The 23,989-nt window shown below is 35.3% G+C and overlaps 1 protein-coding gene across 1 annotated transcript in view; it reads right to left on the bottom strand.

The window, feature by feature from the left end:
* The window catches only part of stx (ubiquitin-like domain-containing protein stuxnet), a 49,007-nt gene extending 36,551 nt beyond the window's left edge, over positions 1-12,456 (bottom strand). Inside the window, exon 1 of the mRNA XM_089096591.1 lies at positions 12,194-12,456. Coding sequence (XP_088952717.1) covers positions 12,194-12,423 — 230 coding nt within the window. The 5' untranslated portion in view covers positions 12,424-12,456. The remainder of the gene's footprint in view (positions 1-12,193) is intronic.
* Positions 12,457-23,989: the final 11,533 nt, after the last annotated feature.

Genomic DNA, 23,989 nt, shown 5'->3' with positions numbered 1-23,989 from the left:
TAGGGGAGTAAAATCTAGGAGAGGAGGCTAAATCAAACCAAAATGGAAGTACTACAACTTGTCGCAGAATTACGCCAGTCACCAAATGTCGAGACAAAGGCAAAAAACTTTCCGACATCCTAACGCCCACCCTGTTCAAAGCTTTGCTTTGACCACTTTGAACCTAAACACCTAAAAAAAATGCTGTGTTCTTTATACTACCAAATTATCAAAGCCTTAGTTAAGGCGCTCAGTCCGTAATATATTAATAGAACCGCAATTGGACCAGGTTGGAATATTGAATACTTTATATTCAATATTAAGTACCATCTGAGCCATAGTTGGGGTGCTGTGTCCATATTGTAATTATAATAGAAGTCAAGACGGTACTTGTATGATAAACGCCCTACCGCTCAAGTTGTTCATTCATTGACGCGTCATAGGAACCTTTTTTTTAGTTTCTTTCAGCTTAGCGTGAGACAAGACAAAGAAAAGTGACAGGATAGATGGAAAATATTTAATTCGGGCTATTATTTGCACATTAGGGGGTGGGGCATGGGTAAAGTATTTGGACACTGTGATGTAAAAAAACAATTCTTACTACATCCGCTATACTTTACCCCCCCCCCCCTAATGTGCAAATATATAGCCCAAATTTGTTTCTTAAGTATTATATTTTTATCTTACTTTGGTATATAACATTAGGATTGAGTGTCAGAGTAACATGTTAGAAGAACATTGGGTAGGACGTATATCATACAAGTACCATCAAGACATGTTGAATTAATGCGAGGGAAGAATTAGTGATAGTCTAGGTAATTATCCTGAACGTTACTATTATCTCAAAACCAGGAAATTACAACGGTAAAATTTGAGTATGTTTCAAAATACGCTAACGGACTGAATGTCAAGCATTTGTCGACGAAACTACTGATCTATTTACAATAATGAATCAGAACTGCAGTCGTTAAATCAGATACTAATCAATTCAACTGTACCATACTAGTACAATCATCGAACGACTGGCAAGCGTGAGTTTATTGATCTAGCAAAATACAGCTTAAAATCAGAGAAAAATAAATGTTGTTGCAATTAGAAAAAGAACCCGAAGCTTTTTCAAATAAAAGCATAGTCTTTTATCACTTTTTTTTAAAGATCATGCCGGAAAATTGAAAGAAACTTGATTGAAAAGTTGAGGTAATTTCCTACTAATATTATATTTAAAATTTCTAATATATCTCTTTTTAGTCTCAAATCACTATAAAATTCTAAAGTAGACGAGTTGAACATAAGAATGTTTGTAAAAATGAGTTTATGCCAGTCGAAAGCTTCCAAAATGAAATTATTTTAATGTCAAAAAGGTCCCATTTCACTCGTCCAAAACCCAAACCCGGTTTATTTGTATTTTTATTCATTTTAGATTTTGAGTTAGATTTACCATTTATTATTATTGCTCTCGCTATATTGATTGGGAAAGGGTACTTAAGTGTTCTAGCGACTACACCAAAGAAGTGAAGTTAGGTTAATCCTAATGAAATATACCAAAATATGATGAAAATATAATACTTTAGTAACAAAACTACGGAAAATACAACAGAGAATTATGGAAAGCAGACCGCCCAGAACGCATTATATTAAATGCCTAACCTAAGCAACTCTATATATTAAATATTTTATTAAAATATACCTGCATAGTAGTTTACCTCACTGAGACTAAGCTAATTATCTCCAAATGCAGAGAGTGAGCATCCGGTATAACTCAGATCAAGAACTTGAGTGTGGTCGCTATAACACGTAAGTAACTGAGAAAGTATGTGATAAAAAAAAACTAAACCTCTATCCTGAATTTTAGCTAAAATCTTGGGAAATAACGGGTCCAGAACTGAGTGTCTTTGCCCGTTTGTATATACTGAACATAATCATTATTCATGTTTTAACTGCTTTCAAATGTAATAACTTTTTAAGCAGGGTAGTTATGATCTGTTTCTTTAAGTGTTAAGATCAGATTCGACCAAGTAAATGGGTACCGCCAGGGATGGAGAAACAAATCTCCTCAGTAGAAGGAATACGATAAAGCAATTCTCGTTGAAACCTAGGCCCCTGTGCATGTACACTCTTTGTCCTCGGGCCATTTAAAATCAATCAGTTTTCATTTTAAGGAAAATATTGCAACATGTATATATTGCAAACGCATTGCCAGTGCCACACAGTTCTGATGCACAAGGCGAAGCTCTGCAATGCGTGATATAGTCCCCGCAACTCTTGACACAGTTCGGCCACGCTTCGCAAATGGACACACTTGGTACGCATTACCTGGTGCAACGGATTTTTTTTTGTCGACACTCCCTCGTAATTGTTTTAGGCAATTGTACTGTTTCTTCTTCACTTAGTTCGCTTTATTCCGAACAATCGAGTTGCCTTTTATAAGCCTACTCGTACATACATTACAACTTCATCATCATATTACTAGCCTATTCATATTCAACTGCAAACGACCGTTGGATCTTTTTTTTCTCCATTAATCGGTTGAGAATACGGGCCCCTTAAAGAACCCCTTGAATGGGAAAAACGTTAAGATGAACACCACCCTTTCAAAAAAGCACAACTTTGACGGGTAAAAGGCGTCGGTTACAAAAATAATTTATCTTTAACTCTGGGAAAACCAGATTCTATACAGAAATTCCCTAAATTTTCTAAAGAGTTAGTAGAAAAGGGGAGAATATTCCCACAGCAGAACTAAGAACACAATTGATATTGTAAAGGTATATCCCAAACTTCTAAAAGGGGAAAGATGAAGGAAGCAATCCAGAATCTAATTTTATTACCCTACCAGGTGAAAGGGAAATCAACCCTCCGCTGAGTTGTCATGGCGAGTAGCACACATTAAAGATTCTTTGTTGAGAATCAGACAACAGACAAAAAGAAGTCGTAAGCAGGGATGACTTTCAATAAACCATTGAAACAGGGATTCGTTTCACGAAAACCTGGAGGGAGGAGAAAGGCACATATTGACATGAAATTGTCATATTTAACTAAAAGCAACCTTTTACAGAAAACATAGCAGGGCCATAGCCCGATGACAAACACGCACCCATAGCACCTTCGATCTAGGTATACACCTTACAATTTATTTTTTGGCTGTTTTAAGCCGCGTTTTCAGGCTCAGCAGGTTCGAACACGGCCTGTCCTCGTCTAGTTTCAAGTTTTTCGTCTAGTTTCAGCGGGTTCGAAGTTTCAACCCCGTGTTTGATGCACTAGATGAACTGATGCACAACGCTTGATGCACTAGACGAGAACAACCCGTGTTCGAAGACGGGTTGTTCACGGCTCAGCGGGTTCGAACACGGGTTGTTCACGGCTCCGCGGGTTTAAAGATGGGTTGTTTTTGTCCAGTGCATAAGGTTCTGTGAAACAGCGCACCTAGTATATCAAATAAGGGGATAGACCTACGAACCCGCTGAAACTAGAAAAACAACTAGAGTCTTGAAATTCGACGAGAATGACCCGTGTTCGAACCTTCTGAGCCTGAAAACGCGGCTTTAGTAAGTTAGTCTTTCAGGTCCAACTCCTTCAAATGCCTCTTGCAAAAGCCTTAAATGAAGCCCAGAGCTTTGTTGAAGGGGGTAGGCGAGGGGGGGGGGTCAACTACGGAAGAGATTATTTTTTGAATATTTTTTTTTAAGCAAATCGGAAACAATCCTAAAACGTTAACTTTAGCTTGGATATGACTGGTAATTACACCTTGTTGTGACACATAAATTCAACAGTTTTAAAAAAAAATCAGTTATATAAAACAATCAATCATGACAAATTATTTCTTTGCACTTCAATTGATCTTTAACTACAATAATAGGAATAAACTGTTTATAGTCATTAAGGAAAAATAAGAATAAACAACACCTTTAGCCATCATTTAGCATAGGTGCGTGACCTCTGGCTGCATTGAGAGGTCGTTGAAAAAATCAATTCTGTAGAGCGATGCTCCAAAGTGCTAATTGTCCTTGAAATGAGTTTATTTACATGATCATTAAGGTAGGCCAATGAAACCTGACGATTTTGAACGTTGCATAGATAATTTACTTAAGACCAACCATTAAGCCAAGATTAGGTTTTTACGTGGAAATTTGCAAAAAAAAAAATCACTGTTTGTATTATAAATTCGAATGAATTTATGAATGAATGAATGAATGAAGACTCCTCACAAGAGAGGGGGGAAGAGTCATACAGTTGTATGGATATCCATGACAATGATTATCATTCAGGCCCTATCAACTATCAGGGAGGTAAGACCTAGGTCTGGCATAGACTGGCTAGAGCAGTCGTAGGCCCCAGGGGGCAACCTTACGTCCTGTTGATACGTATTTTTAGAAGTGATATTTGAGATACCGCATCAAAATTGAAGATGATTCAAACGGGTACATTTTCTAGGGGCTCAGTACCGTCAAGTACCAGTACGTGACACTTTTGGCCTTGTCTCAGGGACGTACGCAGGGGAGGGGCCTCCGGGCCCGGGCCCCACCGAAATCTCATGATTTTTTTTCATTTTCCCATAATTTTCTGATTTTTCTCAAAGAATAATGGGTTTGAAAGATTTGCCATCCCCCCCCCCCGAAACAAATTCCTGCGTACGTAACTGCTTGTCCTGGCTCCTTTAGACGAAAACACAAGGTATTCCATGGCTACTATTTATATTTCGCCTTGAACAATGTGATTTGGTATCCAAACTTTGACATTATTAAAAATATAACAACGTCTTCCTTCCTCTCTTTCTGTACTATAGATTAGATGTAACGTTTACAGCACAACTATTGCCATAGCATAACATTAAAAACCGGATTTTAAGCAAACCACAGCTTGCTTGAATAGTACCCACAGAATAAAACAATAAATTTTGAAGTCAATAGTTTACCTTGATTTTCCGGGTAATTAGATAGGCTATTTCTTTGAGTACGACGACATAGAAAAAAAAGGCATTTTATATATGTTGGCTTAATAAGGAAAGTTATCTCTCTAGAATTGATTTTAGCTGTGAGTAGTACAAGCACCATTTTTATGTGTGTGTTCACTGAGCGGGTAAATACCATAGTTTATTGGGTACTGAATAAGAATCCGGTAAGTACGCGAAAAGGGAAGTTTCATTAATGCTAATGAAATAAAACAAAATAGAATGAAAATATAATAGTTCATGTTTTTGGGGTTTAGGGGGGGGTACCTAGGTTAGGTTAGGTTACGAATATATGCTATGTTTTGCCCCCCACTCCCCCTAATATGCAAATATATAGCCCAAATTAGTTTCTAAACTATTATACTTTCATCCTATTTTATGTTATTTCATTAGCATTAACCAAACTTGACTTCTTTCGTGTGTTATATATAAAGCATAAGTACCCTTTGAGGTCTTCAGCAGAAAATACAAGAATGTAGCCATATCAGCTCTGGTTGAATAAGAAATTATTCCCTTGTCTGTTGTGGATTCCTTCTTTTTATTATGTTGTCATATCAGTTCACCATTAATAATTATTTTTAAAGAATTCCAACTAATTTAGATAATCACAAAAACTTCTTCAATTGCTGGTATGTAGAACTTAGGTATGAATCACGCTTTAGCGTGATTTGCAAAAACGAATTAATATAAATGAACAGTACATGAAGGCGCAATTTTTTACAAGGTTTCCAGGTGCAGTAGTTCCCAACAACAATGTCTTTGGGTCATATGTGTATATTGTATATAATTATGGGGGGATCATTTGATGTCAGGAGAGCCTTTGGTTGAGCTGACCAGGGGTCTGTTGTGCAGTACATGAGAGGAAAAATGAATGAAAAGGGCCACGGGTCTATTTTTGAAAAGCCAATGCCTTTTGGATTCGATGGGATCAAAACGAACAAAACATTTCTCTTAAAGGACCCAAAGCTTCGTTAGGGACTGAGTCTAATATTTGCTTTGAACAAATAAAAAAACAGAATATTATTTTTCCAGGAGAGCAAAAACTGAAACATCACTCATTTATTGGCTGCTTAAAATAATCATTTGTCTTTCTTTTATTAGGAAGTTTGTCCAAAACCTTGTCCAAAGCCAGAAAAAAACATTCGTATATCTGCAAGAGAGAAAATTGGACATCACATTTTGGAAAAGAAGCCAAGTATCTAAAAAAACAAATTAGACCATTGAAAATACAACAGAGCATCAATCAGCATCATCTGTTTAAAAGGTAATGTGTTAGATTCAATTCAATTAGACAGCATATATTAGGGTGTTCCCTTGTTTACAGCGGTGCTTCACATTTTTTGAACCCATTTTCCTAATTTTTACTAATTCCCCCACACCCATTTACGGTCAGCAGACTTGTAATTAATAAAAAAGTAAATGAAAAACAATCAGACAGTATACTTAACAGTTTTACCGTAATCATCAACAATTTCACTATGCAAAAAAACGAGTTGGCGTTATTGAACCAGTTTAGCTTCCGAATAAGGTATTAAGGCACCAACAAATTGGCCCAATCACCTCATCCGTTGGAACAAGTTTTAATATCCCAAAACAATGAAACCTGATACTTTTTCGAGAATTCAAAAAAAAGGAATAACCCCACCTGTTGCTAACTCTAAAAGCTCAATCAGTCATGCTCTAACAAACAAAATTGTCTTTCAATTCGACACAAGCAAAAAGATTTGCTTCAAAAGACAATCAATCCGTAAGATTTGTGCCCATTTCCTCGGTCAGGCTTAAAAAAAAGGAAGAAAAAAAAGCCTATCGGTCCAGACGGCTGAAACCCTAAAAGCTTCGCCTCAAGACAACATTCAAAATGTCTGAAGGGAGAGAACCCTTGACAGCGGGAATAAATATTGCCGTCTGCGTCTGGACCAAACAGGGAGGTACTAACTGACTTTATGATGTACATAATTATCGTTGATGTAAAACTTGACAGTCTGAAATAAATCAGCATATCTAGTGCAACATCCACATTTTGACACGTTGCAGTTCGAAACTAATCAGTTAGGAGTAAAATGACGAATCCTTGTAATCAAGAAGAACCAAAAGAAACATCTAGTAACAAGATAGTGCCCATGGGTTTGACTATCCCCCCCATACGCAAATGAACATTCGAAGACGTATTTTTGGCTATTCAATAGGTAAGAAAAGCTTCTTTCATAGTTAAGCCTCACCCCCCCCCCCCCTCTCCGAACAAAGATCGTGGAAAAGGGCCTTCGTATCCGCAAAGCTTGGCACGGTCCCAAAAGTGCTTGGCAAACGCCACCTGGTGTATATGATTTCTGAGAGAGCAACCCCTTGGATGAGCCCCATAGAAAATTGCTTTCAGCCGATAAAAACATCCAACCACCAGGAATGGAATCGGTAATGACTAACCACAGTGTTTTAGTGATTTGTTTTCCCGCGTAAATTTTTCCTGCAGCGGTTTTCAAACCATATTTCTTTCTCTATTTTTTATCACATTAGATGTGACGTGTACTGAAATTTCTAGTCTATAAACGTTAAAAAAACATTCAAAATCACTACAAATGAGAATTGTAGTTGACTACTTGTTTTCATCTTTTCTTTTTCTTTATTTTTAATAGTAAAACTGTGAATTTCTATGAAGGGCGGTAAATACAAGCGATTAGGCTTCAATTAACCAACTTCTATAAAAACAGGGTGAAGGAATTCTAAAAGGTTGCTTTTCTTCATTGCCCCTTGAAGGTCCAGAAAGACTCAATTTACAATAGAGAATAATGTCCTACACAACACCACACCGGAAAAAATTATCAAATAATTTTTTTCTTTCATAGAACATTTTTCTACCAGAAAACATAGTAGAGATAACACAAAAAGAAAATACGATTTCACAATTTAATTTGAATTATGGCCAAAAGATAAGCTTGAATAGGTTTATCTATTATCAAAAGTGGGACAATTACTACATTTTATTTGACCTAGAAAATAGTACAGCATTAGTCACATAAAAGTAATGCGACGTGACTTTTGATGTATCCGGGCCTTGTTCTGATTAAAAAAAAATCATAAATCAAGGAGTATTCGAAAATTATAGGGTATCTAAGTACTAGCCTTGGTTTTCTAGAAAGGGCTAAGGCCAGGGATGGTCGTCATTGGGTGTTCACCACCACATCCCTAAAATAAACTATTCTATCAACTACTATGAGCTAGTAAATATTATATATTTTTTACGAAAAGTTAAATAATCCCTGATAATTGTCAGAAAAAATAATAAACCTGGTTATCTAAAAAAAAGACGCAGAAAGTTGAAGACCCCTGAAAATTGTTTCAGCCACTTCTTTGTTCAAACTAGTGATAATATCTATCACATTAAAATCATACTAATATTGACAATAAGAGTAATACTTAATGCTCCTACAAACTACAAGTCGTAAAACACAAAACAGAGTTTGAAATCCCTGACTATTAAATAGAACATTCCCAGACACAAGGACCTATGAACTGGAAATCTGGTCTTGTAGTCAAAACAAAGGAAAAGAGTCTGAAGCACTTCTTTGGGAAGAAAAAAAAAACAAAAAAGAAATTGAGTGAGAAGAACTGGTCTAGCCGACAATAACATCTTTTTTTATCCAGTATTTTTAAAGAGAAGAAATAAGAGTCACTGGGAAACAACTAGGGAAATTATTAGCTCCTCTAGACACGAGTTAACTGAGAAAAACGGAATACCAATATTTATTTTCCTTTTCCTAGTTGTACTAATACTAGAACCCCACTCCTCTCCTGAACAACGCATAAGCCCATTAGTATAGAATTATATAATGTCTAAGAACCTGCTAAAGAAGTATGGCAGTGAATAACAGATTCTGGAAATTGTCCATTCAGACTGATCTTTCTTTTCTGATAGCCTCTTAATCATATTTCTTAAATAACACCTACATAACAAACAAGTAATAATACAAATTAAAAGGAAATATTTTGGCAGACTGCCAAATGATAAGATTTTAACATAAAATCTGAAGAGACAGTCCCTACATGCGATTGATATTCTTTTAGTTACCATGCAAACGAGCATTTTTATTGCTCTTTTTATTGATAGTCAATATCCACTAATTTTGTAAGGGAATGCACATGTTTAGGCTTTATTAAAATTGACGTAACAACATTTTAAAATAAATGTTTCCAGTACCTCAGATATCCAAAATCAAAATTGGGTGAATGAAACTTTCAGGAATAGACTCCAGAAGCAAATTATGGCAATGGGTCTTTTGAAGTATGGTAAATACTTCTACCCCTCGCCCTATGAAAGGACACTGGTCCTTATTGAACTTGGACAAATTTTGTGTTACAGAAGTGATAAATTCAGAACGACCTACAGCACAACTGATATTCAAAGAAGTGTTCCAAACTAATGAAAACAATTTTTAGCCTAACTTGACAGATAGTCTAAATTAAGAGAAGCAGCGAATCACGAAAATGTGGCAAAGATTTGTATTCACTTTTTTTACGGGGAGGATTTTCCTTGACTTTTTTCACTTTTTTTGTTTATGCATCTTCATGGCATACATAAACAAAACTAAGGAAAACACTGAAACAGTGGAATTCTCACTTTATAATATGCATGATTTTACATTAATCAGATTGTCACGTTTCCTTCAGAAGAGGCAAACACGAAATATTCACCCAAAAGCTTGCTAATTTTGTGGATGTGTGTGTCAGTTTTTGTCCATATTTCTCATTAATTCTCATCAACGGTTTTTGTTTCATAACGCCAAATAGACAATTTGAAAAAAAAAATTGGATAGACTTCCTTTTGCATACAATTTAGCTATAAAGAAAGTGAATACCTCACTTGATATCTCTTTCGTGCTCTTTTAAAATGAAATAATTGTTTTTGGGGGAAATTGCATTCTGAGTCTTTAATAGGGCCCAGAAATGTAACTTATTTATCTTATCCAGTTTTTATATTGATATAAAGTTAAAACATTAGGCTAGTTAAAACTCAAAATTCAATGGCAAAGACTAACAAAATAATAATTTTCATTCCTGAATCAATTACAGGCGAGTCTTTCTCACCAGACAGTTTTTATTAGAAACGTATTTTTAAACCTTTGGTTAATATGGACTGTTTTACCTTTTGGGGCCCCATTAAGGGTTCAAGATGTATTTTTCCCCAGAAGCAATAATTGAGTTATGAAAGAAGATAAGAAAAGACATCAAGGGACGTATTCACTTTCATCCTAACTATATTATACCCCCCTCTATTGTATAAATACCAAAATTTCTAAAAGCTTATTAGGCCTGGGCCTAAAACTTAAATGAAATTATGAAAACAACTATAAAAAAGATAAATAAGAAAGAAAACATTTCTCTGTTGATGCATTTGCAAAATAACATGATTAATCCAAATAAATTTGATAAGCCACACAGAAATAATGAATTTGATAAACCCGCCGATATTTGTTTACACCTTTTGTTTGTTGCTATTATTAGAAGGCTAGTAATCTGTTATCTTATGCTTCTTTTTTATCACTATCATTAGGTTACTGCTAAGTTAATTGCACAGAAAACGCATCCTTTTCTACAAACGTCAGGAAAACATCTGACATTTTAAAATACAATTTATAAATTCAAATTATTGCGGAATTAAACGGTTATAGTGTCTTTGAAATATATTGGGTAAAATTCTACTTTAGCTACTTTTGGGTATCTTGGAAAGGGATTGGGTTAGGAAAATGCAACTTACAGAGACGAGTCTACAGGCTAAAGTATGTCCTGGGAAGATACTTCGAAGTACCTGCCTCCACTTCTTCTCTCTCTAGAGGGTCCTAAAATTTGCCTACATGACAGGTCCTACACCTATTGAAATTTTGATAAAACAACATTTTACTTGAATTTTCAGTTATCAGTTTGTTTTTCTCTGGCTTTAGTTCTGATAATGCAATTTCTATTATATGAGTAGAATTTTAAGTCATATCAATGTTGTTGTTTTTTGTTTTTTTATTTAGGAAATGTTTTTTGCATATCTTTAAGACTTTATAAGTTGGGATTGAGCAAAGTTGTGGATCTGAAAACAATTTTGTTGTACTTCATTTAAGCAGAAGATCGATTTTGTAACACACAGATTAAAGGTCAGGACCCTTTAGAGGGAGAAGGAGTGGAAGTAGATACTTCAAAATACCTTTCCAGGACATATTTTAGCCTGTAGACCCATCCCTGAAGGTTTTATTTTCCTAGCCAAACCCCTTTTCAAGATAGGCAACCCAAAAGTAGCTAAAGTAGAATTTTACCATATATTGCTTTTGAATAGGCTAATTGATTGGCTAGACAGGAATGGCATGTTGGTAAATACTGAGCAGTTCATAGGCTATTACTGACCTACAAATAAAGTGAAATGCCTTTTTTATGCTCTTTCTGAATATAATAATCGCTTTTGGTGCAAATGAACTTTACCCCTGCCTCAATATAGGCTCTATACAAATTCAGGGTATATATTTGCAAATTAAGGGGGGGGGGTAAAGTTTAAACTTATCTCTATAGTCAGAATTGCATCCTGACTCATTTGCGTCCGAAATAAACTTTACCCCTAACCCCCTTAACGAACAAATATATAGCCTACCCTGAACTGGTATAGCCTATATAGGGGTGGGGCTAAAGTTCATTGCACCAAAACCAATTCTTGTATTCAGAAAGAGCACGGGCATGGGCGTAGGGAGGTAGGGGGCAGCTGTCCCCCTTCAAATTTACATTAGATATAGCTGAAAAAGCAGATGGTTGGAAAAGCAGTTGATAAAAGGCCCTCCATCACACTATCGAGTGCCCCCCTAGACAATATGCTGCCTACGCCCATGAGCATAGGCCTATTCTAGTTGATGAAATTTAGTTTCTTCCAAAATCTTGTCAGATAAACCTGCATGATTCAAGCATCAACAAAAACATCAGTTTTTTTTGCTAGCTAGCTAAAGTAAATCAGAAATAAAATTTGCCCCCCCCCCCAATGTGCAAATATATAGCCTACCCTGAATTGGTATATATAGGGGTAGGGGTAAAATTCATTTCCGACAAAAATGATTATTATATTTGGAAAGAGCATAGAAAAAGGCATAGAGTGGTATATTCACTTTATTTGTAAGTCAATAATATGATTTGGTAAAAGTTTAAGCTTAAGTTAAATTCAGGCTGCATTGCCTAAATTTAACACTCATTAAAATCAGTGCAGCCGAGCTGATTATTTCAACGAATCATTTATTAATTTAATTTACTAACCTGTCTCTAAACAACAAACAAATTCTTTCTTTGGCCACTTTGAGCCTTTTTGATATGATCCTCTTCAAACTTTCAACCGAGTCTGATTTACTAACTTTAACTTCAAAATTTCCTCCAGTCGTGGGACTGACAATAACTGAATAAATATCACTCCTATGACCACATGAACAACCTGGTGTCTCATTTTCGCCATTATCAACTATCTTTTCTGTGTCTTCTAAGTTATTCATCCTGTATAACCTTTACTACTCCTTACTGTTCGAGCGCCAAGAGCCAACTGACTGTTAGATTTGAAAACAAGGACGCACGGAAGTAAAACGGCTCACCGCTATGACGTACCAGTCAAAGTTCATCTACAGTTTGATGACGTCTCCAGAATAAATATATTCTTATTTTCGATAATTTTCAATGACAATTATTAACGAGTAGGCTAGTTATATCTCGAGTATCAATAAATCCAAGAGACTCTTGCGTCATAAGGTGCCTCTCATCGGTTCTCCAATATAAAAAAACATTCCACACCATGGGTCTCTCTATCGACAGTACCTTAAAGGCAGCGCCAGCAACAGGCTTTTTGGTGAATGTGCAACTATGGCACCCTAACCCTCCTTTCACCTTACACCTACCATGTTTTCGTAATTCATATTTTAATACTTGTCCATTATTCATAACACACACAAGTTGATTCAATTTACAGGTACAAGGGTTGAGACAACTGAGACGCTTGGGAGATAGATGTGATATTTCTAAGGACTATATATTTGCACATTAAGAGGGAGGGGTGAGGATTAACTATAGCGGGGCTGTATGCAAAATGTAACCTAACCAAAATACCAACCCTATATATTAAATATTTAATTAAAATATTCTGCAACCATGGGCGCCCATAAGCTGAGTTCCAGGGGGGGCAAACTTCGTCTAATTGCTACTTTTAATGCTATATAATAGAAATCTCAGAACAAAAATATAAAAATAAGGCAGCATCATTCAGCCAGGGGGGGCAAGAGCCCCCCTGCCCCCCTATATGGGCGCCCATGCCTGCAACGTAGTTTTTCCCTCGAGCCTAAGCTAATAATCTCCGAATACATACAGCTATAAACCGGTTTTTGTCTCATCTTGCAAATCCAAATTCCTGGGCTTGTTCTGAACAATTGACCCATATCTTTAACATATTTCACATTTCACATAATTAACAATTTTCATAATTTTATTACATTTTCACGTCTTCTTTGAAATCATGCTCCCCTTTCCCACGATGTGCCCCATCTAAAAATTCTGTATGGAAGCCAAGCCATACTCTAATAATAATAAAGAAAAAACAGGAAATTTACCGTAGAAGAGAAGATTGTCGAAAATACGATCAAAATTAGATTTCTTCAGAATTGAGGTCTCTGGGTCATTGCAATTCAACTGTTCCAAAAGCGGTCGCTCGAGCATCAGAAAAGCTAAGTTGATTTATTTGTGTCGGTAATAGCCTAAGTTTATTTGAGAGTTTAGACGGAAATATTGCAGACATTGATAATTTTCTTTTGTATTCATCCCTTTATCCTAATATCCCTTGGGAAAGGTCAAACCTGATGGTTTGCACAAAAGAAACATCTTTCTACGAGGCGACCAACCATGTTTCAGTTCAGCCAGGGGTGCATCTAGAGCAAAATATTGGGGGGAATGTGACAAGGGTGTCAATAATTGACGAAATTGACAAATTAATTAAAAAAAAAGTGAAAAACAGAAAAAAAAGGAATGAGGGCGCCAGAAAAAATATTGGGGGCCCAAGGTCGCCGGACCCCTAGATCCGCCAGTTCAGCAGCACTATACAGACGAGATTTGATCAGTCCCCCTTTTCCTCCCCGTCATCACTGGTTAAGCGGCTCTCATTATTAATTCGTAAGATCAAAAATAATGTGTATTGATAAAAATGTTAAATTCTTCCTTTCATTAACGAATAATGAGCTATCTTGTCATTATTTGTCGTAAAACGTAAAGTTTATTCTCTTGCAGTGACTGATTCGCAAGTGTCTGCAGCAAGGGCGGATCCAGAATTTTTTTTCGGGGGGGGGAAGGGGTTACTAATTTTTGACTTTTTCGGGGGGGGGTTACTAAATTTTGACTCAGTTTTCGACTACTTTTACTGATTTTTACCTAGGTTTTACTAATTTTCGACTTATTTTCGACTCGGTCAAAAATTTCGGGGGGGGGGGGTTCAAACCGTGTAACCCCCCCCCCTGGATACGGCCTTGGTCTGCAGCCTCTTCTTTGCTGCGCTAAAAACAATGCTATCTACTTACGGTAAAAAAAGTATTCCGCACTATCCCGTGAATAAAAAATCGCTAAACGAAGAAAATAACTGTAAATCTAAAATTTGACTTTTTTCTATTTGAAGACAGAGAAAAGGCGTAACTTTCAATTATCTAGGTCTTTAAAATGTTTAAGGCAGTGTTCCTTTAGAAATACGAGACCCAAAGAAAACGTGCTTGTTGATAATTTAACAAAAAAAAATCAAAACTATTAATTTTGGTTCGAATCAGCCCTCTTCCGATCTTATACAATCACATTTTTGTAAATTGAAACCTCTACAGTTGGCTTCTCTGATATGAAGAATCTAATGGTGTGGTTTTCATTAATGTCACTTAAACTTTAAGTGGTGTTTTCCCCCTCTATCAAAAATCTCAAAATTGTATCGTTTGATGGGTAATATTAAACTAAGCGAAGATTAGATATTTGGAATCAGCAAAAAAGCCAGTTTTTAATTTATTAATTGCTATTGAAAGTATCTTTTTTTGGAATTTCAGCTACAATTGGCCCAAGTCACTCTTTTGGCTCGAGTTATAGTGCTATGGGTAAGAAACATTGTCATCTGATTGGGGGACAAGAGAAAGTACGGAAATCATCATCGCAGCAGAAACTATGTCGGCGTCACCGCAGCTCTACAGAGGGCAGCACTCAAAATGTCAAAATGTTTGGGGGTGAGGGCAGTTAATTTTGCTAGCTTTTTGGTCATTTTTACCAACATGTTGTATTTAACCAATAATTCACGCAATACCCATATCTTTCATACCTTATAACCTGCAAATGAATTACTTCCTGTGTTGTCATAGTTGCAGCAGCAGCTGCAACCTAGTAAAGAGCGAACCACAGCCCATAGTAATAAAAAGTTGAAAAACATGTCTTCAAAAGAACTGTCTTGTGAAAATAAATTGTCATCTGACACTGAATCAGGAATGGTAACTATTGTTTCGGTTAATCTTACAGGTAAAAGTTTATTGCGAAAAGAAATTTTTGTTGATTTCGAAAAAGAGCCTGAAACCCCTTGAAAATGGCGTCAAATCGAAAAAAAGAGTGCATCATTGAAATTAGGATGGTCCAAAACCTATTGAAGGATAATTACAGTCCCCCACCTTGAACACCAAGGAAAATGACTTTTTAGCATGGGTAGCACTGATCTGTCTCCTTTTTTTTCTCTTTTTTTTTCTAGCAGGGCTAGGGGGTGGCCACAGCATCATAGAGAGGTGCATAATAGCTCATTCAAAAGGGAATAAAATTTTTAAGTGCCCTTTTTAAGTAACCAAAAAGATTGGAGGGCAAATAACCCCCCTCCCTACGGGCCCCCTCCCCCAAACTAGTCCTGTAAAATTTTGAGATAGCCATTTCGTTTAACATAGTTCAAAGGTCCAATATCGATGGTTTTGATGATGATATGGCCCTCCATAGTCCCTGGGGAAGGGCTGTATGTGGTATCGGGCGTATCGATATCGCGCGTATTGGTATCGCATGTATCGTATCGGGAATATCGGTATCGGTATCCGCTATTGTTTTTTTCAGTCATTTTCTAGGCTCATTTTTTAAAGCATGTTCCGGCAAGGTATCATGGTTGCAGCGGCAGCTGCAACCTAGCAAAGAGCGAACCACAGCCCATAGTAACCAAAAGTTAAAAAACGTGTTTTGAAAAAAACTGCCTTGTGAAAAAAAAATTCCCATCTGACACTGACTCAGGAACGTTAACTATTATTTCGGTTCGTCTTAAAAGTAAAAGTTTATTGCAAAAAGAAATTTATGGTGATTTCGAAAAAAAGGCTCAAACCCATCGAGAATGGCGTCAGATCAAAACTTAAAGTGTACCATTGAAATCAACATGGTCAAAACCTTGTACAGGGAAGTTACAGTCCCCATCCCTGAACAACAAGGAAAACCACTTTTTTGCATCGGTAGCACTGATCTGTCTCCCCTGGTTTTGTTCTTTTTTTCTTTCTTTTTTCAACAGGTCTAGCGGGCTACCAGAACATCATAGAGAGATTCTTAATGGCTCATTCAAAAGCTATTTCTCATACTTAAGTGTTTTTTTTAATTCTGCCGTCTGTAAGTGCCATTTGACACTAAATTGGCACTTTTTGTGCTATTTCTCAAAGGGTGGCACTAGCAGGCTACCAGAACATCGTTGACAGATCTTTTTTAGCTCATATAAAAGATATTGCACATGTCTACGTCTTTCATATAAATTCCACCATCATCAAGTTCAAATGGCACTAAAAACGGCACTTTTTGATGTCGTTTCTCAAGTGGAAAAGCTGCACTGTAAAACAAAATTTGATTTTCAACAAAGTATTTTGCTTGAATTCAAACAATTAAAAAAAAAAACCAATTTTTCTGTTGGAATTGTGACTTGTTTATTGAATTCAAACAAGTCATAAAAAAAAAATCAATTTTTCGGTTGGAATTGTGACTTGCTTATTGAACCCCAACAAATTATTGAAATTATTAAGATTTATATACTTTTCAATAGAAAAAAATGTAATTTTCACCGTAAATAGGTTTAAGCAATCAACACGGTTTGAACTTCATCAGTAGATTGAAGTTTCTTGAATATCATTTTAAATTTGACTATAGGACCATTGAAAGTAATATGTTCAGTATAAGTTCAATTCAGATATTTGAGTTATGGCAGAAAAAGGGGAATACTAATTGAATTTTGAGTATAAAAAGATAATCATAAAAATAAGAAAATATATTTTTACTTTGAAATAAGTTGGGCTTTCTTGTCTGCAAAATGAGCACGCAGAAATGTATGTACAAAAATTATCTTTTAACTTTTACAATCGCTTTTTTTAAATACATTTGTTGTGATTTTCTGTTGGTAGAAAATCTCTTAAGATGCTACCCTAACCTTAACAGTACTAACGGTGAAAAAATATTACTTTCTGAATTCAATTTTTTCTAATTAATAACAAAAATCCTTCTGTGGGAACAACTTATATTTTTGCGATGAACGTCATTTTTGTAATGAGACCCAAAAACCGTTTCAAAAAAATTCTGCCCTGGATTCGCCATAAATTTGCTGCTTACGCTGAATAACCAAGTAAGCAAATATATCGAAGAAAAGAAGAGGCCTGTAAGGGTATTTCAGTCCTTTATGTACGCGTAAAGGAACCAAAAGCTGTCCCAAAAAAGAGAATTTTCTAAAATGGTGCACATTTCAACTGGACTCAGAAATACTAGTAGTAATCAAGGTACCATTTTGCGTTCGCCCCTGTACCAGACAGGTTTCTGGTGGGTCTAGTCTGGTTTGATGGGTATAATCTGGTTAGGCGGGTCAGTCACCTATTACTACGAACGGTACTTGCCTTACCAGACGGGTTTCTAATGGGTACGATCTGGTTTGGTGGGTACAATCTGGTTTGGTGGGTATAATCTGGTTTGGTGGGTATAATCTGGTTTGGTGGATACAGTCTGGTTTGGTGGGGTATAGTCTGGTTTGGTGGGTATAGTCTGGTTTGGTGGGTATAGTCTGGTTTGATGGGTATACTCTGGTTTGGTTTTTCAAAGAGAGTGACTATCCCAATGCATAAAGTAAATAATTCTACAGGGCATTACACCTTTTCAAAGAGAGTGAAAGCTATGCGTGTCAGAAAACTGTTGCGTCGTGTTTAGCTGCCGATATATTCAATTATTTTTTTGTATATATTAAGGTTTCAGATTAGAATTTTTTACAGTTTGAATAGTTCATTCTAGCAGTATCAAATATTTTTGCAATCATTTACACGGATATGGAATATTCTAAGCGACTTCTGGTGAGTAAAATTTTCTAATTATTATAATAAAAAGAAATCTATTTGTTGTCTCGTCATTAAGTTAAGGAAGAATTTCCTTACTTACGCTTTTTTTTACCGTGCTGTTAGCTCTTTTAAAAAGCTTCATATGTTAATTAAACAGTCTATGTGTTTCAATTTTAGTAAATATTCAAAAAAGAGAGAGGCAGGTTCACTTTGATTTTAGCTCATTGTATATGAAAAATTAAAATAGAATTTGCATATTAGTTTCGGCAGATATAAAAGGTCGCCCCTCTCATCAATATCTTGCTCTTTACGCTAAAGCTGTTAGCGCTTTCAAAAAAAGCTTCCTATTCTAATTAAAAAGTCCCTGTTTTTTTTTTCATCAAATTTCGGTAAAAATTCAAAAACAGGGCCAGTCAGTTTCGCTATAAAAATAATCAAATCATTTTTCATCCTTTCCACCTGAAAAAAGGTGTTAATATTCAAACAGGACGGGTAGTTTCACCAATAAAATAATCAAATCACTACGTTCTTCTACCTGTAAAGGGATGTTTTCTCACTATCTGATTAAGAAGAGCATGTTTACAAATTTGTTGGCTAAAAATGGCTTTCTCACAATTGAGTTATGAATTAACTTACGAATTAACTTACATAACGAAACTTCTATATTTATATGTTTTTATCACATGTATTAATGGGTTTACCCCCTAGTCAATACCTCGCTCTTTACGCTAAAGTTCGAATTTTGTTCAAATCACGAACTCTTGAATCATAAAGGCCGGTTAATTAGAATAGATACCTCTTTTGAAAGTGCTAAAAAAAAACTTTAGCGTAAAGGGGCGAGATATTGACTAGAGGGCGACCCCCTTTATATACTTAATAATTTTTTGGTTTAGGTTATGTCGGAGTCTTCCTTCTTCCTTTTTTCTGTGATTTTAAGTATTTCGCAATTTAGGTATATAAAAAGTTTTAAAAGCTATGCATATAAAAAAAAAATCTATAATTGTCAACTTTTTGTGTTTGGTACTAAGGAATTGATAGGGTCAGTGCCCTCCATTAATATTCTGAATAAGTAAAAATTGAAGTACCTAATTAAATTGTGTCATTTTAGAATGTTGTTGATCAACCATCGCAGCAAAAACGCGCAAAATTGGATGAAACTCTGGATAAGACTGAGACGGGATTAATTGAATCATTGAATGCAAAAAGATCAAGTGTAATTCGTCTCGCACCCCATTCCAAAGCAGAGAAGGAATCTGGCAACCTAGCTGTGATTATCGACGTAAGTTTTAAACAGATATTCTAAAAATATTTTAATAATTTAGTAAATCGATTCCTTATATGCATGCGGTGAATAATGCTATTTCATGATTGACATGTAAAAAATTTGCGGCACATTATAACTGAATTAGCATGCATATATTTAGGCTAATGAGATACAGGAACCTTCAGGGTGTTAAAAATTTTACAGGCCAGTATACAATTGAAAAATTACCAGTTTTATTGGAACTCAAACATCGTCTGTGGGACATGTACTCGCCTTGTTTTACCTGTTTTAATGGATTTAAGCTATTACTAAAACCTTTATAAACATCAACTTTGGTGAAAATCAACGCTACCAGTGGAATACCAAATAAAATATATAAATATGAAATAAAATCCTGATTAATACAGTCTTGAGCATACTCAAATTCAATGAGGAAGATTATTCTAGTTGATTTGTACACATACATGTCTCGTGTGTGGAGATCTATTTATTTCTTAGAAGGTGGGGGAGGGGGATTAGAAGTGTGGATCTAGATCCTGAATTTGGACCAAATTTTGAATGCAGGAAGTTCAAACTGGACCTCAACAGCTCATTATGTTATTTTTATTATTATAAAACAATTTCAATTAAATACCAATATAAAAGGGTTACAAAAACTTATTTTGTAGAAAAAGTCAATATAAAAGGGTTATTCAAATTCTTCCTTGAGTAGCTACCACTGTGAGGGATCTAAGCCCTTTTTGGCCCTTGATGCAATAGGCAATGGGATATTATAGTGAACATAGCTATAAAATTAATAACATAAAATATTTGATTCAAGATGTGAAAGGCATTAAGAACCTTACCTCTTTTCAGAGGTTAAGAGACGTATTGTTTAATTAAAATAGGAAGCTTTTTTAAAAGTATAAAACGCTTTAATTTAGAGAGTATCATATTAAAAATATGCTTGGTTTAGCCTCTATCTAGGACTTCCGCTCTTTCCTTTATGTGTTTAAGTAGCTTGAAATTTAGGTCTTTTAGCTTGCAAGCTACTTACTGAGAAAACTGAAAATAATTTTATTTTAGGAAGTTGTTGATCAAACCCCCCAGAAAAAGCGAGCAAAGTTGGATGTCACCCCTGACAGCAATGTGAGTCATAGCAAAATACACCATGAAAATACCCCCTTGCACATTTTCGAAGATTCCAGTGCTAAAAGAAAACAGTTAAGGTTGCTTATAAAAACACAAGAAAAAGATAGACATTCACTTCTATTTAAAGGAAGAGATGTGAGGCGCTATGCTCAGTTAAACAATGCAAGGAAGTATCCTATAGTGTTGTTAAGCTAAACTTCCAATTGTTCTGTGAATGTTCGTTTCTAAAAGTAGTATATTTTTATTATTTCAAATGAAGTCCGTCAACTTTTTAATACCCCCACTGCTCAAGGAGCTAAGAGATTCTTTGAACATATTTTATAACATAGGCCCCTCTGAAATAAACTCTTCATCACTTGAAAATGCTTTATATCTGTTAGTCACTGATATTTTTTTATCAAGGAATTATCTGAATGCATTTAAGGTATAGTATGAACGGCTTGCGAAAAACACGAAAGTACTACTATTAGTAACAACTCACTGCACTAGAAAACCAGTTCTTTCATTAAAATGCAAGAGTTGGAATATTTCAGTAGTGTTATGTATTGGTTAACCTTGTCACAGAATGGTTTCCCATGTCACAGTTACATTCTTTTGATTTTTTAAAGTTCATTTTGAATTTTTTTCTTTGAAATGCAAGAGTTGAAATATTTCAGGAGTGTTTTGTTGCGGTTTACCTTGTCACAGTTACATTCTCTTAATTTTTCAAAGTTTATTTTGAATTTCTATCATTGAAATGCAAGAGTTGGAATATCTCGGTAGTGTTCTGTCATGGTTTACCTTGTCACAGTTACATTCTCTTGATTTTTCAAAGTTCATTTCGAATTTCTTTCATTGAAATGCAAGAGTTGGAATATTCCAGTAGTGTTTTGTCGTGGTTTAGCTTGTCACAGTTACATTCTCTTGATCTTTCAAAATTCACTTTGGTTTATTTCATTGAAATGCAAGAGTTGGAATATTTCAGTAGTGTTCTGTCGTGGTTTACCTTGTCACAGATACATTCTCTTGATTTTTCAAAGTTCATTTCGAATTTCTTTCATTGAAATGCAAGAGTTCTTGTCCCAGTGACATTCTCTTGATCTTTTAAAGTTCCACTTTGGATTTATTTCATTATAATGCAAGAGCTGTAATAATTCAGTAGTGTTCTGTCATGGTTTACGGTGTAAAAGATTGGTTTACAAAGTAAAAGTTACATTATCTTGATTTTTCAAAGTTAATTTTAAATTTCTTTCATTGAAATGCAAGAGTTGGAATATTTCAGTAGTGTTTTGTTACGGTTTACCCTGTCACAGTTACATTGTCTTAATTTTTCAAAGTTCATTTTGAATTTCTATAATTGAAATGCAATAGTTGGAATATTTCAGTAGTGTTTTGTCGTCGTTTACCTTGTCACAGTTACATTCTCTTAATTTTTCAAACTTCATTTTGAATTTCTTTCCTTGAAATGCCAGAGTTGGAATATTTCAATAGTGTTTGCTCCTGGTTTACCTTTTCACAGTTATATTTTCATAATTTTTCAAATTTTATTTCGAATTTCTTTCGTTGAAATAAAAGAGTTGGAATATTTCAGTAGTGTTTTTTTATGGCTCAACTTCTGACAATTACATTTTCTAGAGTTTTCTAAGTTCAATTCGAATTTATTTCATTGAAATGCGAGAGTTGGAATATTTCAGTAGTGTTCTGACGTGGTTTACCTTGTCACAGTTACATTCTCTTGATCTTTCAAAGTTCACTTTGGTTTTATTTCATTGAAATGCAAGAGTTGAAATATTTTAGTAGCGTCCTATCGTGGTTTACCCTGTCACAGATACATTCTCTTGATTTTTCAAAGTTCATTTCGAATTTCGTTCATTGAAATGCAAGAGTTGGAATATTTCAGTAGTGTTTTGTTGTGCTTTACTACATTCTCTTGATCTTTCAAAGTTCACTTTGGTTTTATTTCATTGAAATGCAAGAGTTGGAATATTTCAGTAGTGTTCTGTCGTGGTTTACATTGTCACAGATACATTCTCTTGATTTTTCAAAGTTCATTTTGAATTTCTTTCATTGAAATGCAAGAGTTGGATTATTCCAGTAGTGTTTTGTTGTGCTTTACATTGTCACAGTTACATTCTCTTAATTTTTCAAAGTTCATTTACACATACACAGAGATGACACACACAGAGAGAGACTATACACAAACACACACACACATAGAAACAACAAACACACAGAGAGACGACACACACACACACACAACTAGAAGAAACACACACACACAGATACAACACAAACATAGAGACGATACACGCACAGAGTGTACACACACACAAACACAACAAGCACAGAGACAACGCGCATACAGAGACAACACACACACACACACACACACACAAAAAAGACACACACATAGCGACGACACACGCACATAGACGACACACTCACAGAGACGACAACACACAGAGAGAAGACACAAGCACAGAGACGACACACACACACACAGAGAGAAGATCGACCTAGTGGTACTAAAATATCGTAAGGCGCGCCACTCTAAGTGAACCTAGATCAACCCAACTTTTTGGATATCTCTCTCACTATGACTCTGTTTGTGTGTCGTGTCAAATTTTGACTGCACGATTTCGGAAAAAAGAGGCGTGAGAGGCGGCGCAGTTACCATCCAATCTTTTTGTTCACTTAAAAATGGCACTAGAACTTTTTATTTCCAGTCAAATGAGCCCTCTTACGATATTTTAGTACCACTAGGTCGATAGACCAAAAATTTTTGAAACAAAATTTTAGTAACACACTCTACACTGTGAGCAGTGTAAAAACAAATCCTCTTGATATTATTTGAAGAAATCATTACATAAAAATTAAATTAAAAAAACATATTTTTCCAATTGAAAGTAAGGAGCATCATTAGAACTTAAAACAAATGAAAATTATTACATATATGAACGAGATTGCACCGCTCCGCAACACCTCACTCTTTGCGTTAAAATCTTAGTACTTTTAAAAGAGCTTCTTATTGATCTAATTAAACAAACCTTGTGTTTTAGCAGTCGTTCTTAAGGAATTGGAACAAAAATCAAAATTTAGTTCAAAGAGTGAGGTTATTAGATGGAAATCCCCGTTGTATAAATAATATTTCTCTTCTTTTAAGTTTTAATTTTGCTCCTTACTTTCAGTTAAAAAAACTTAAAAATGGCACTAAAACTTTTAATTTCCAGTCAAATGAGCCCTCTTACGATATTTTAGTACCACTAGGTCGATCTTCTCTGGGTGTGCGTGTCGTCTCTGTACATGTGTCTTCTCTCTGTGTGTTGTCGTCTCTGTGTGTGTGTCGTCTCTGTGCGTGTGTCGTCACTATGT

This window comes from Artemia sp. Qi Xiang Cuo, chromosome 11 (assembly GCF_049724085.1).
Source record: "Artemia sp. Qi Xiang Cuo chromosome 11, ASM4972408v1, whole genome shotgun sequence".
Lineage (NCBI taxonomy): Eukaryota > Metazoa > Arthropoda > Branchiopoda > Anostraca > Artemiidae > Artemia > Artemia sp. Qi Xiang Cuo.
This window is presented reverse-complemented; position numbering and strand designations above follow the sequence as displayed.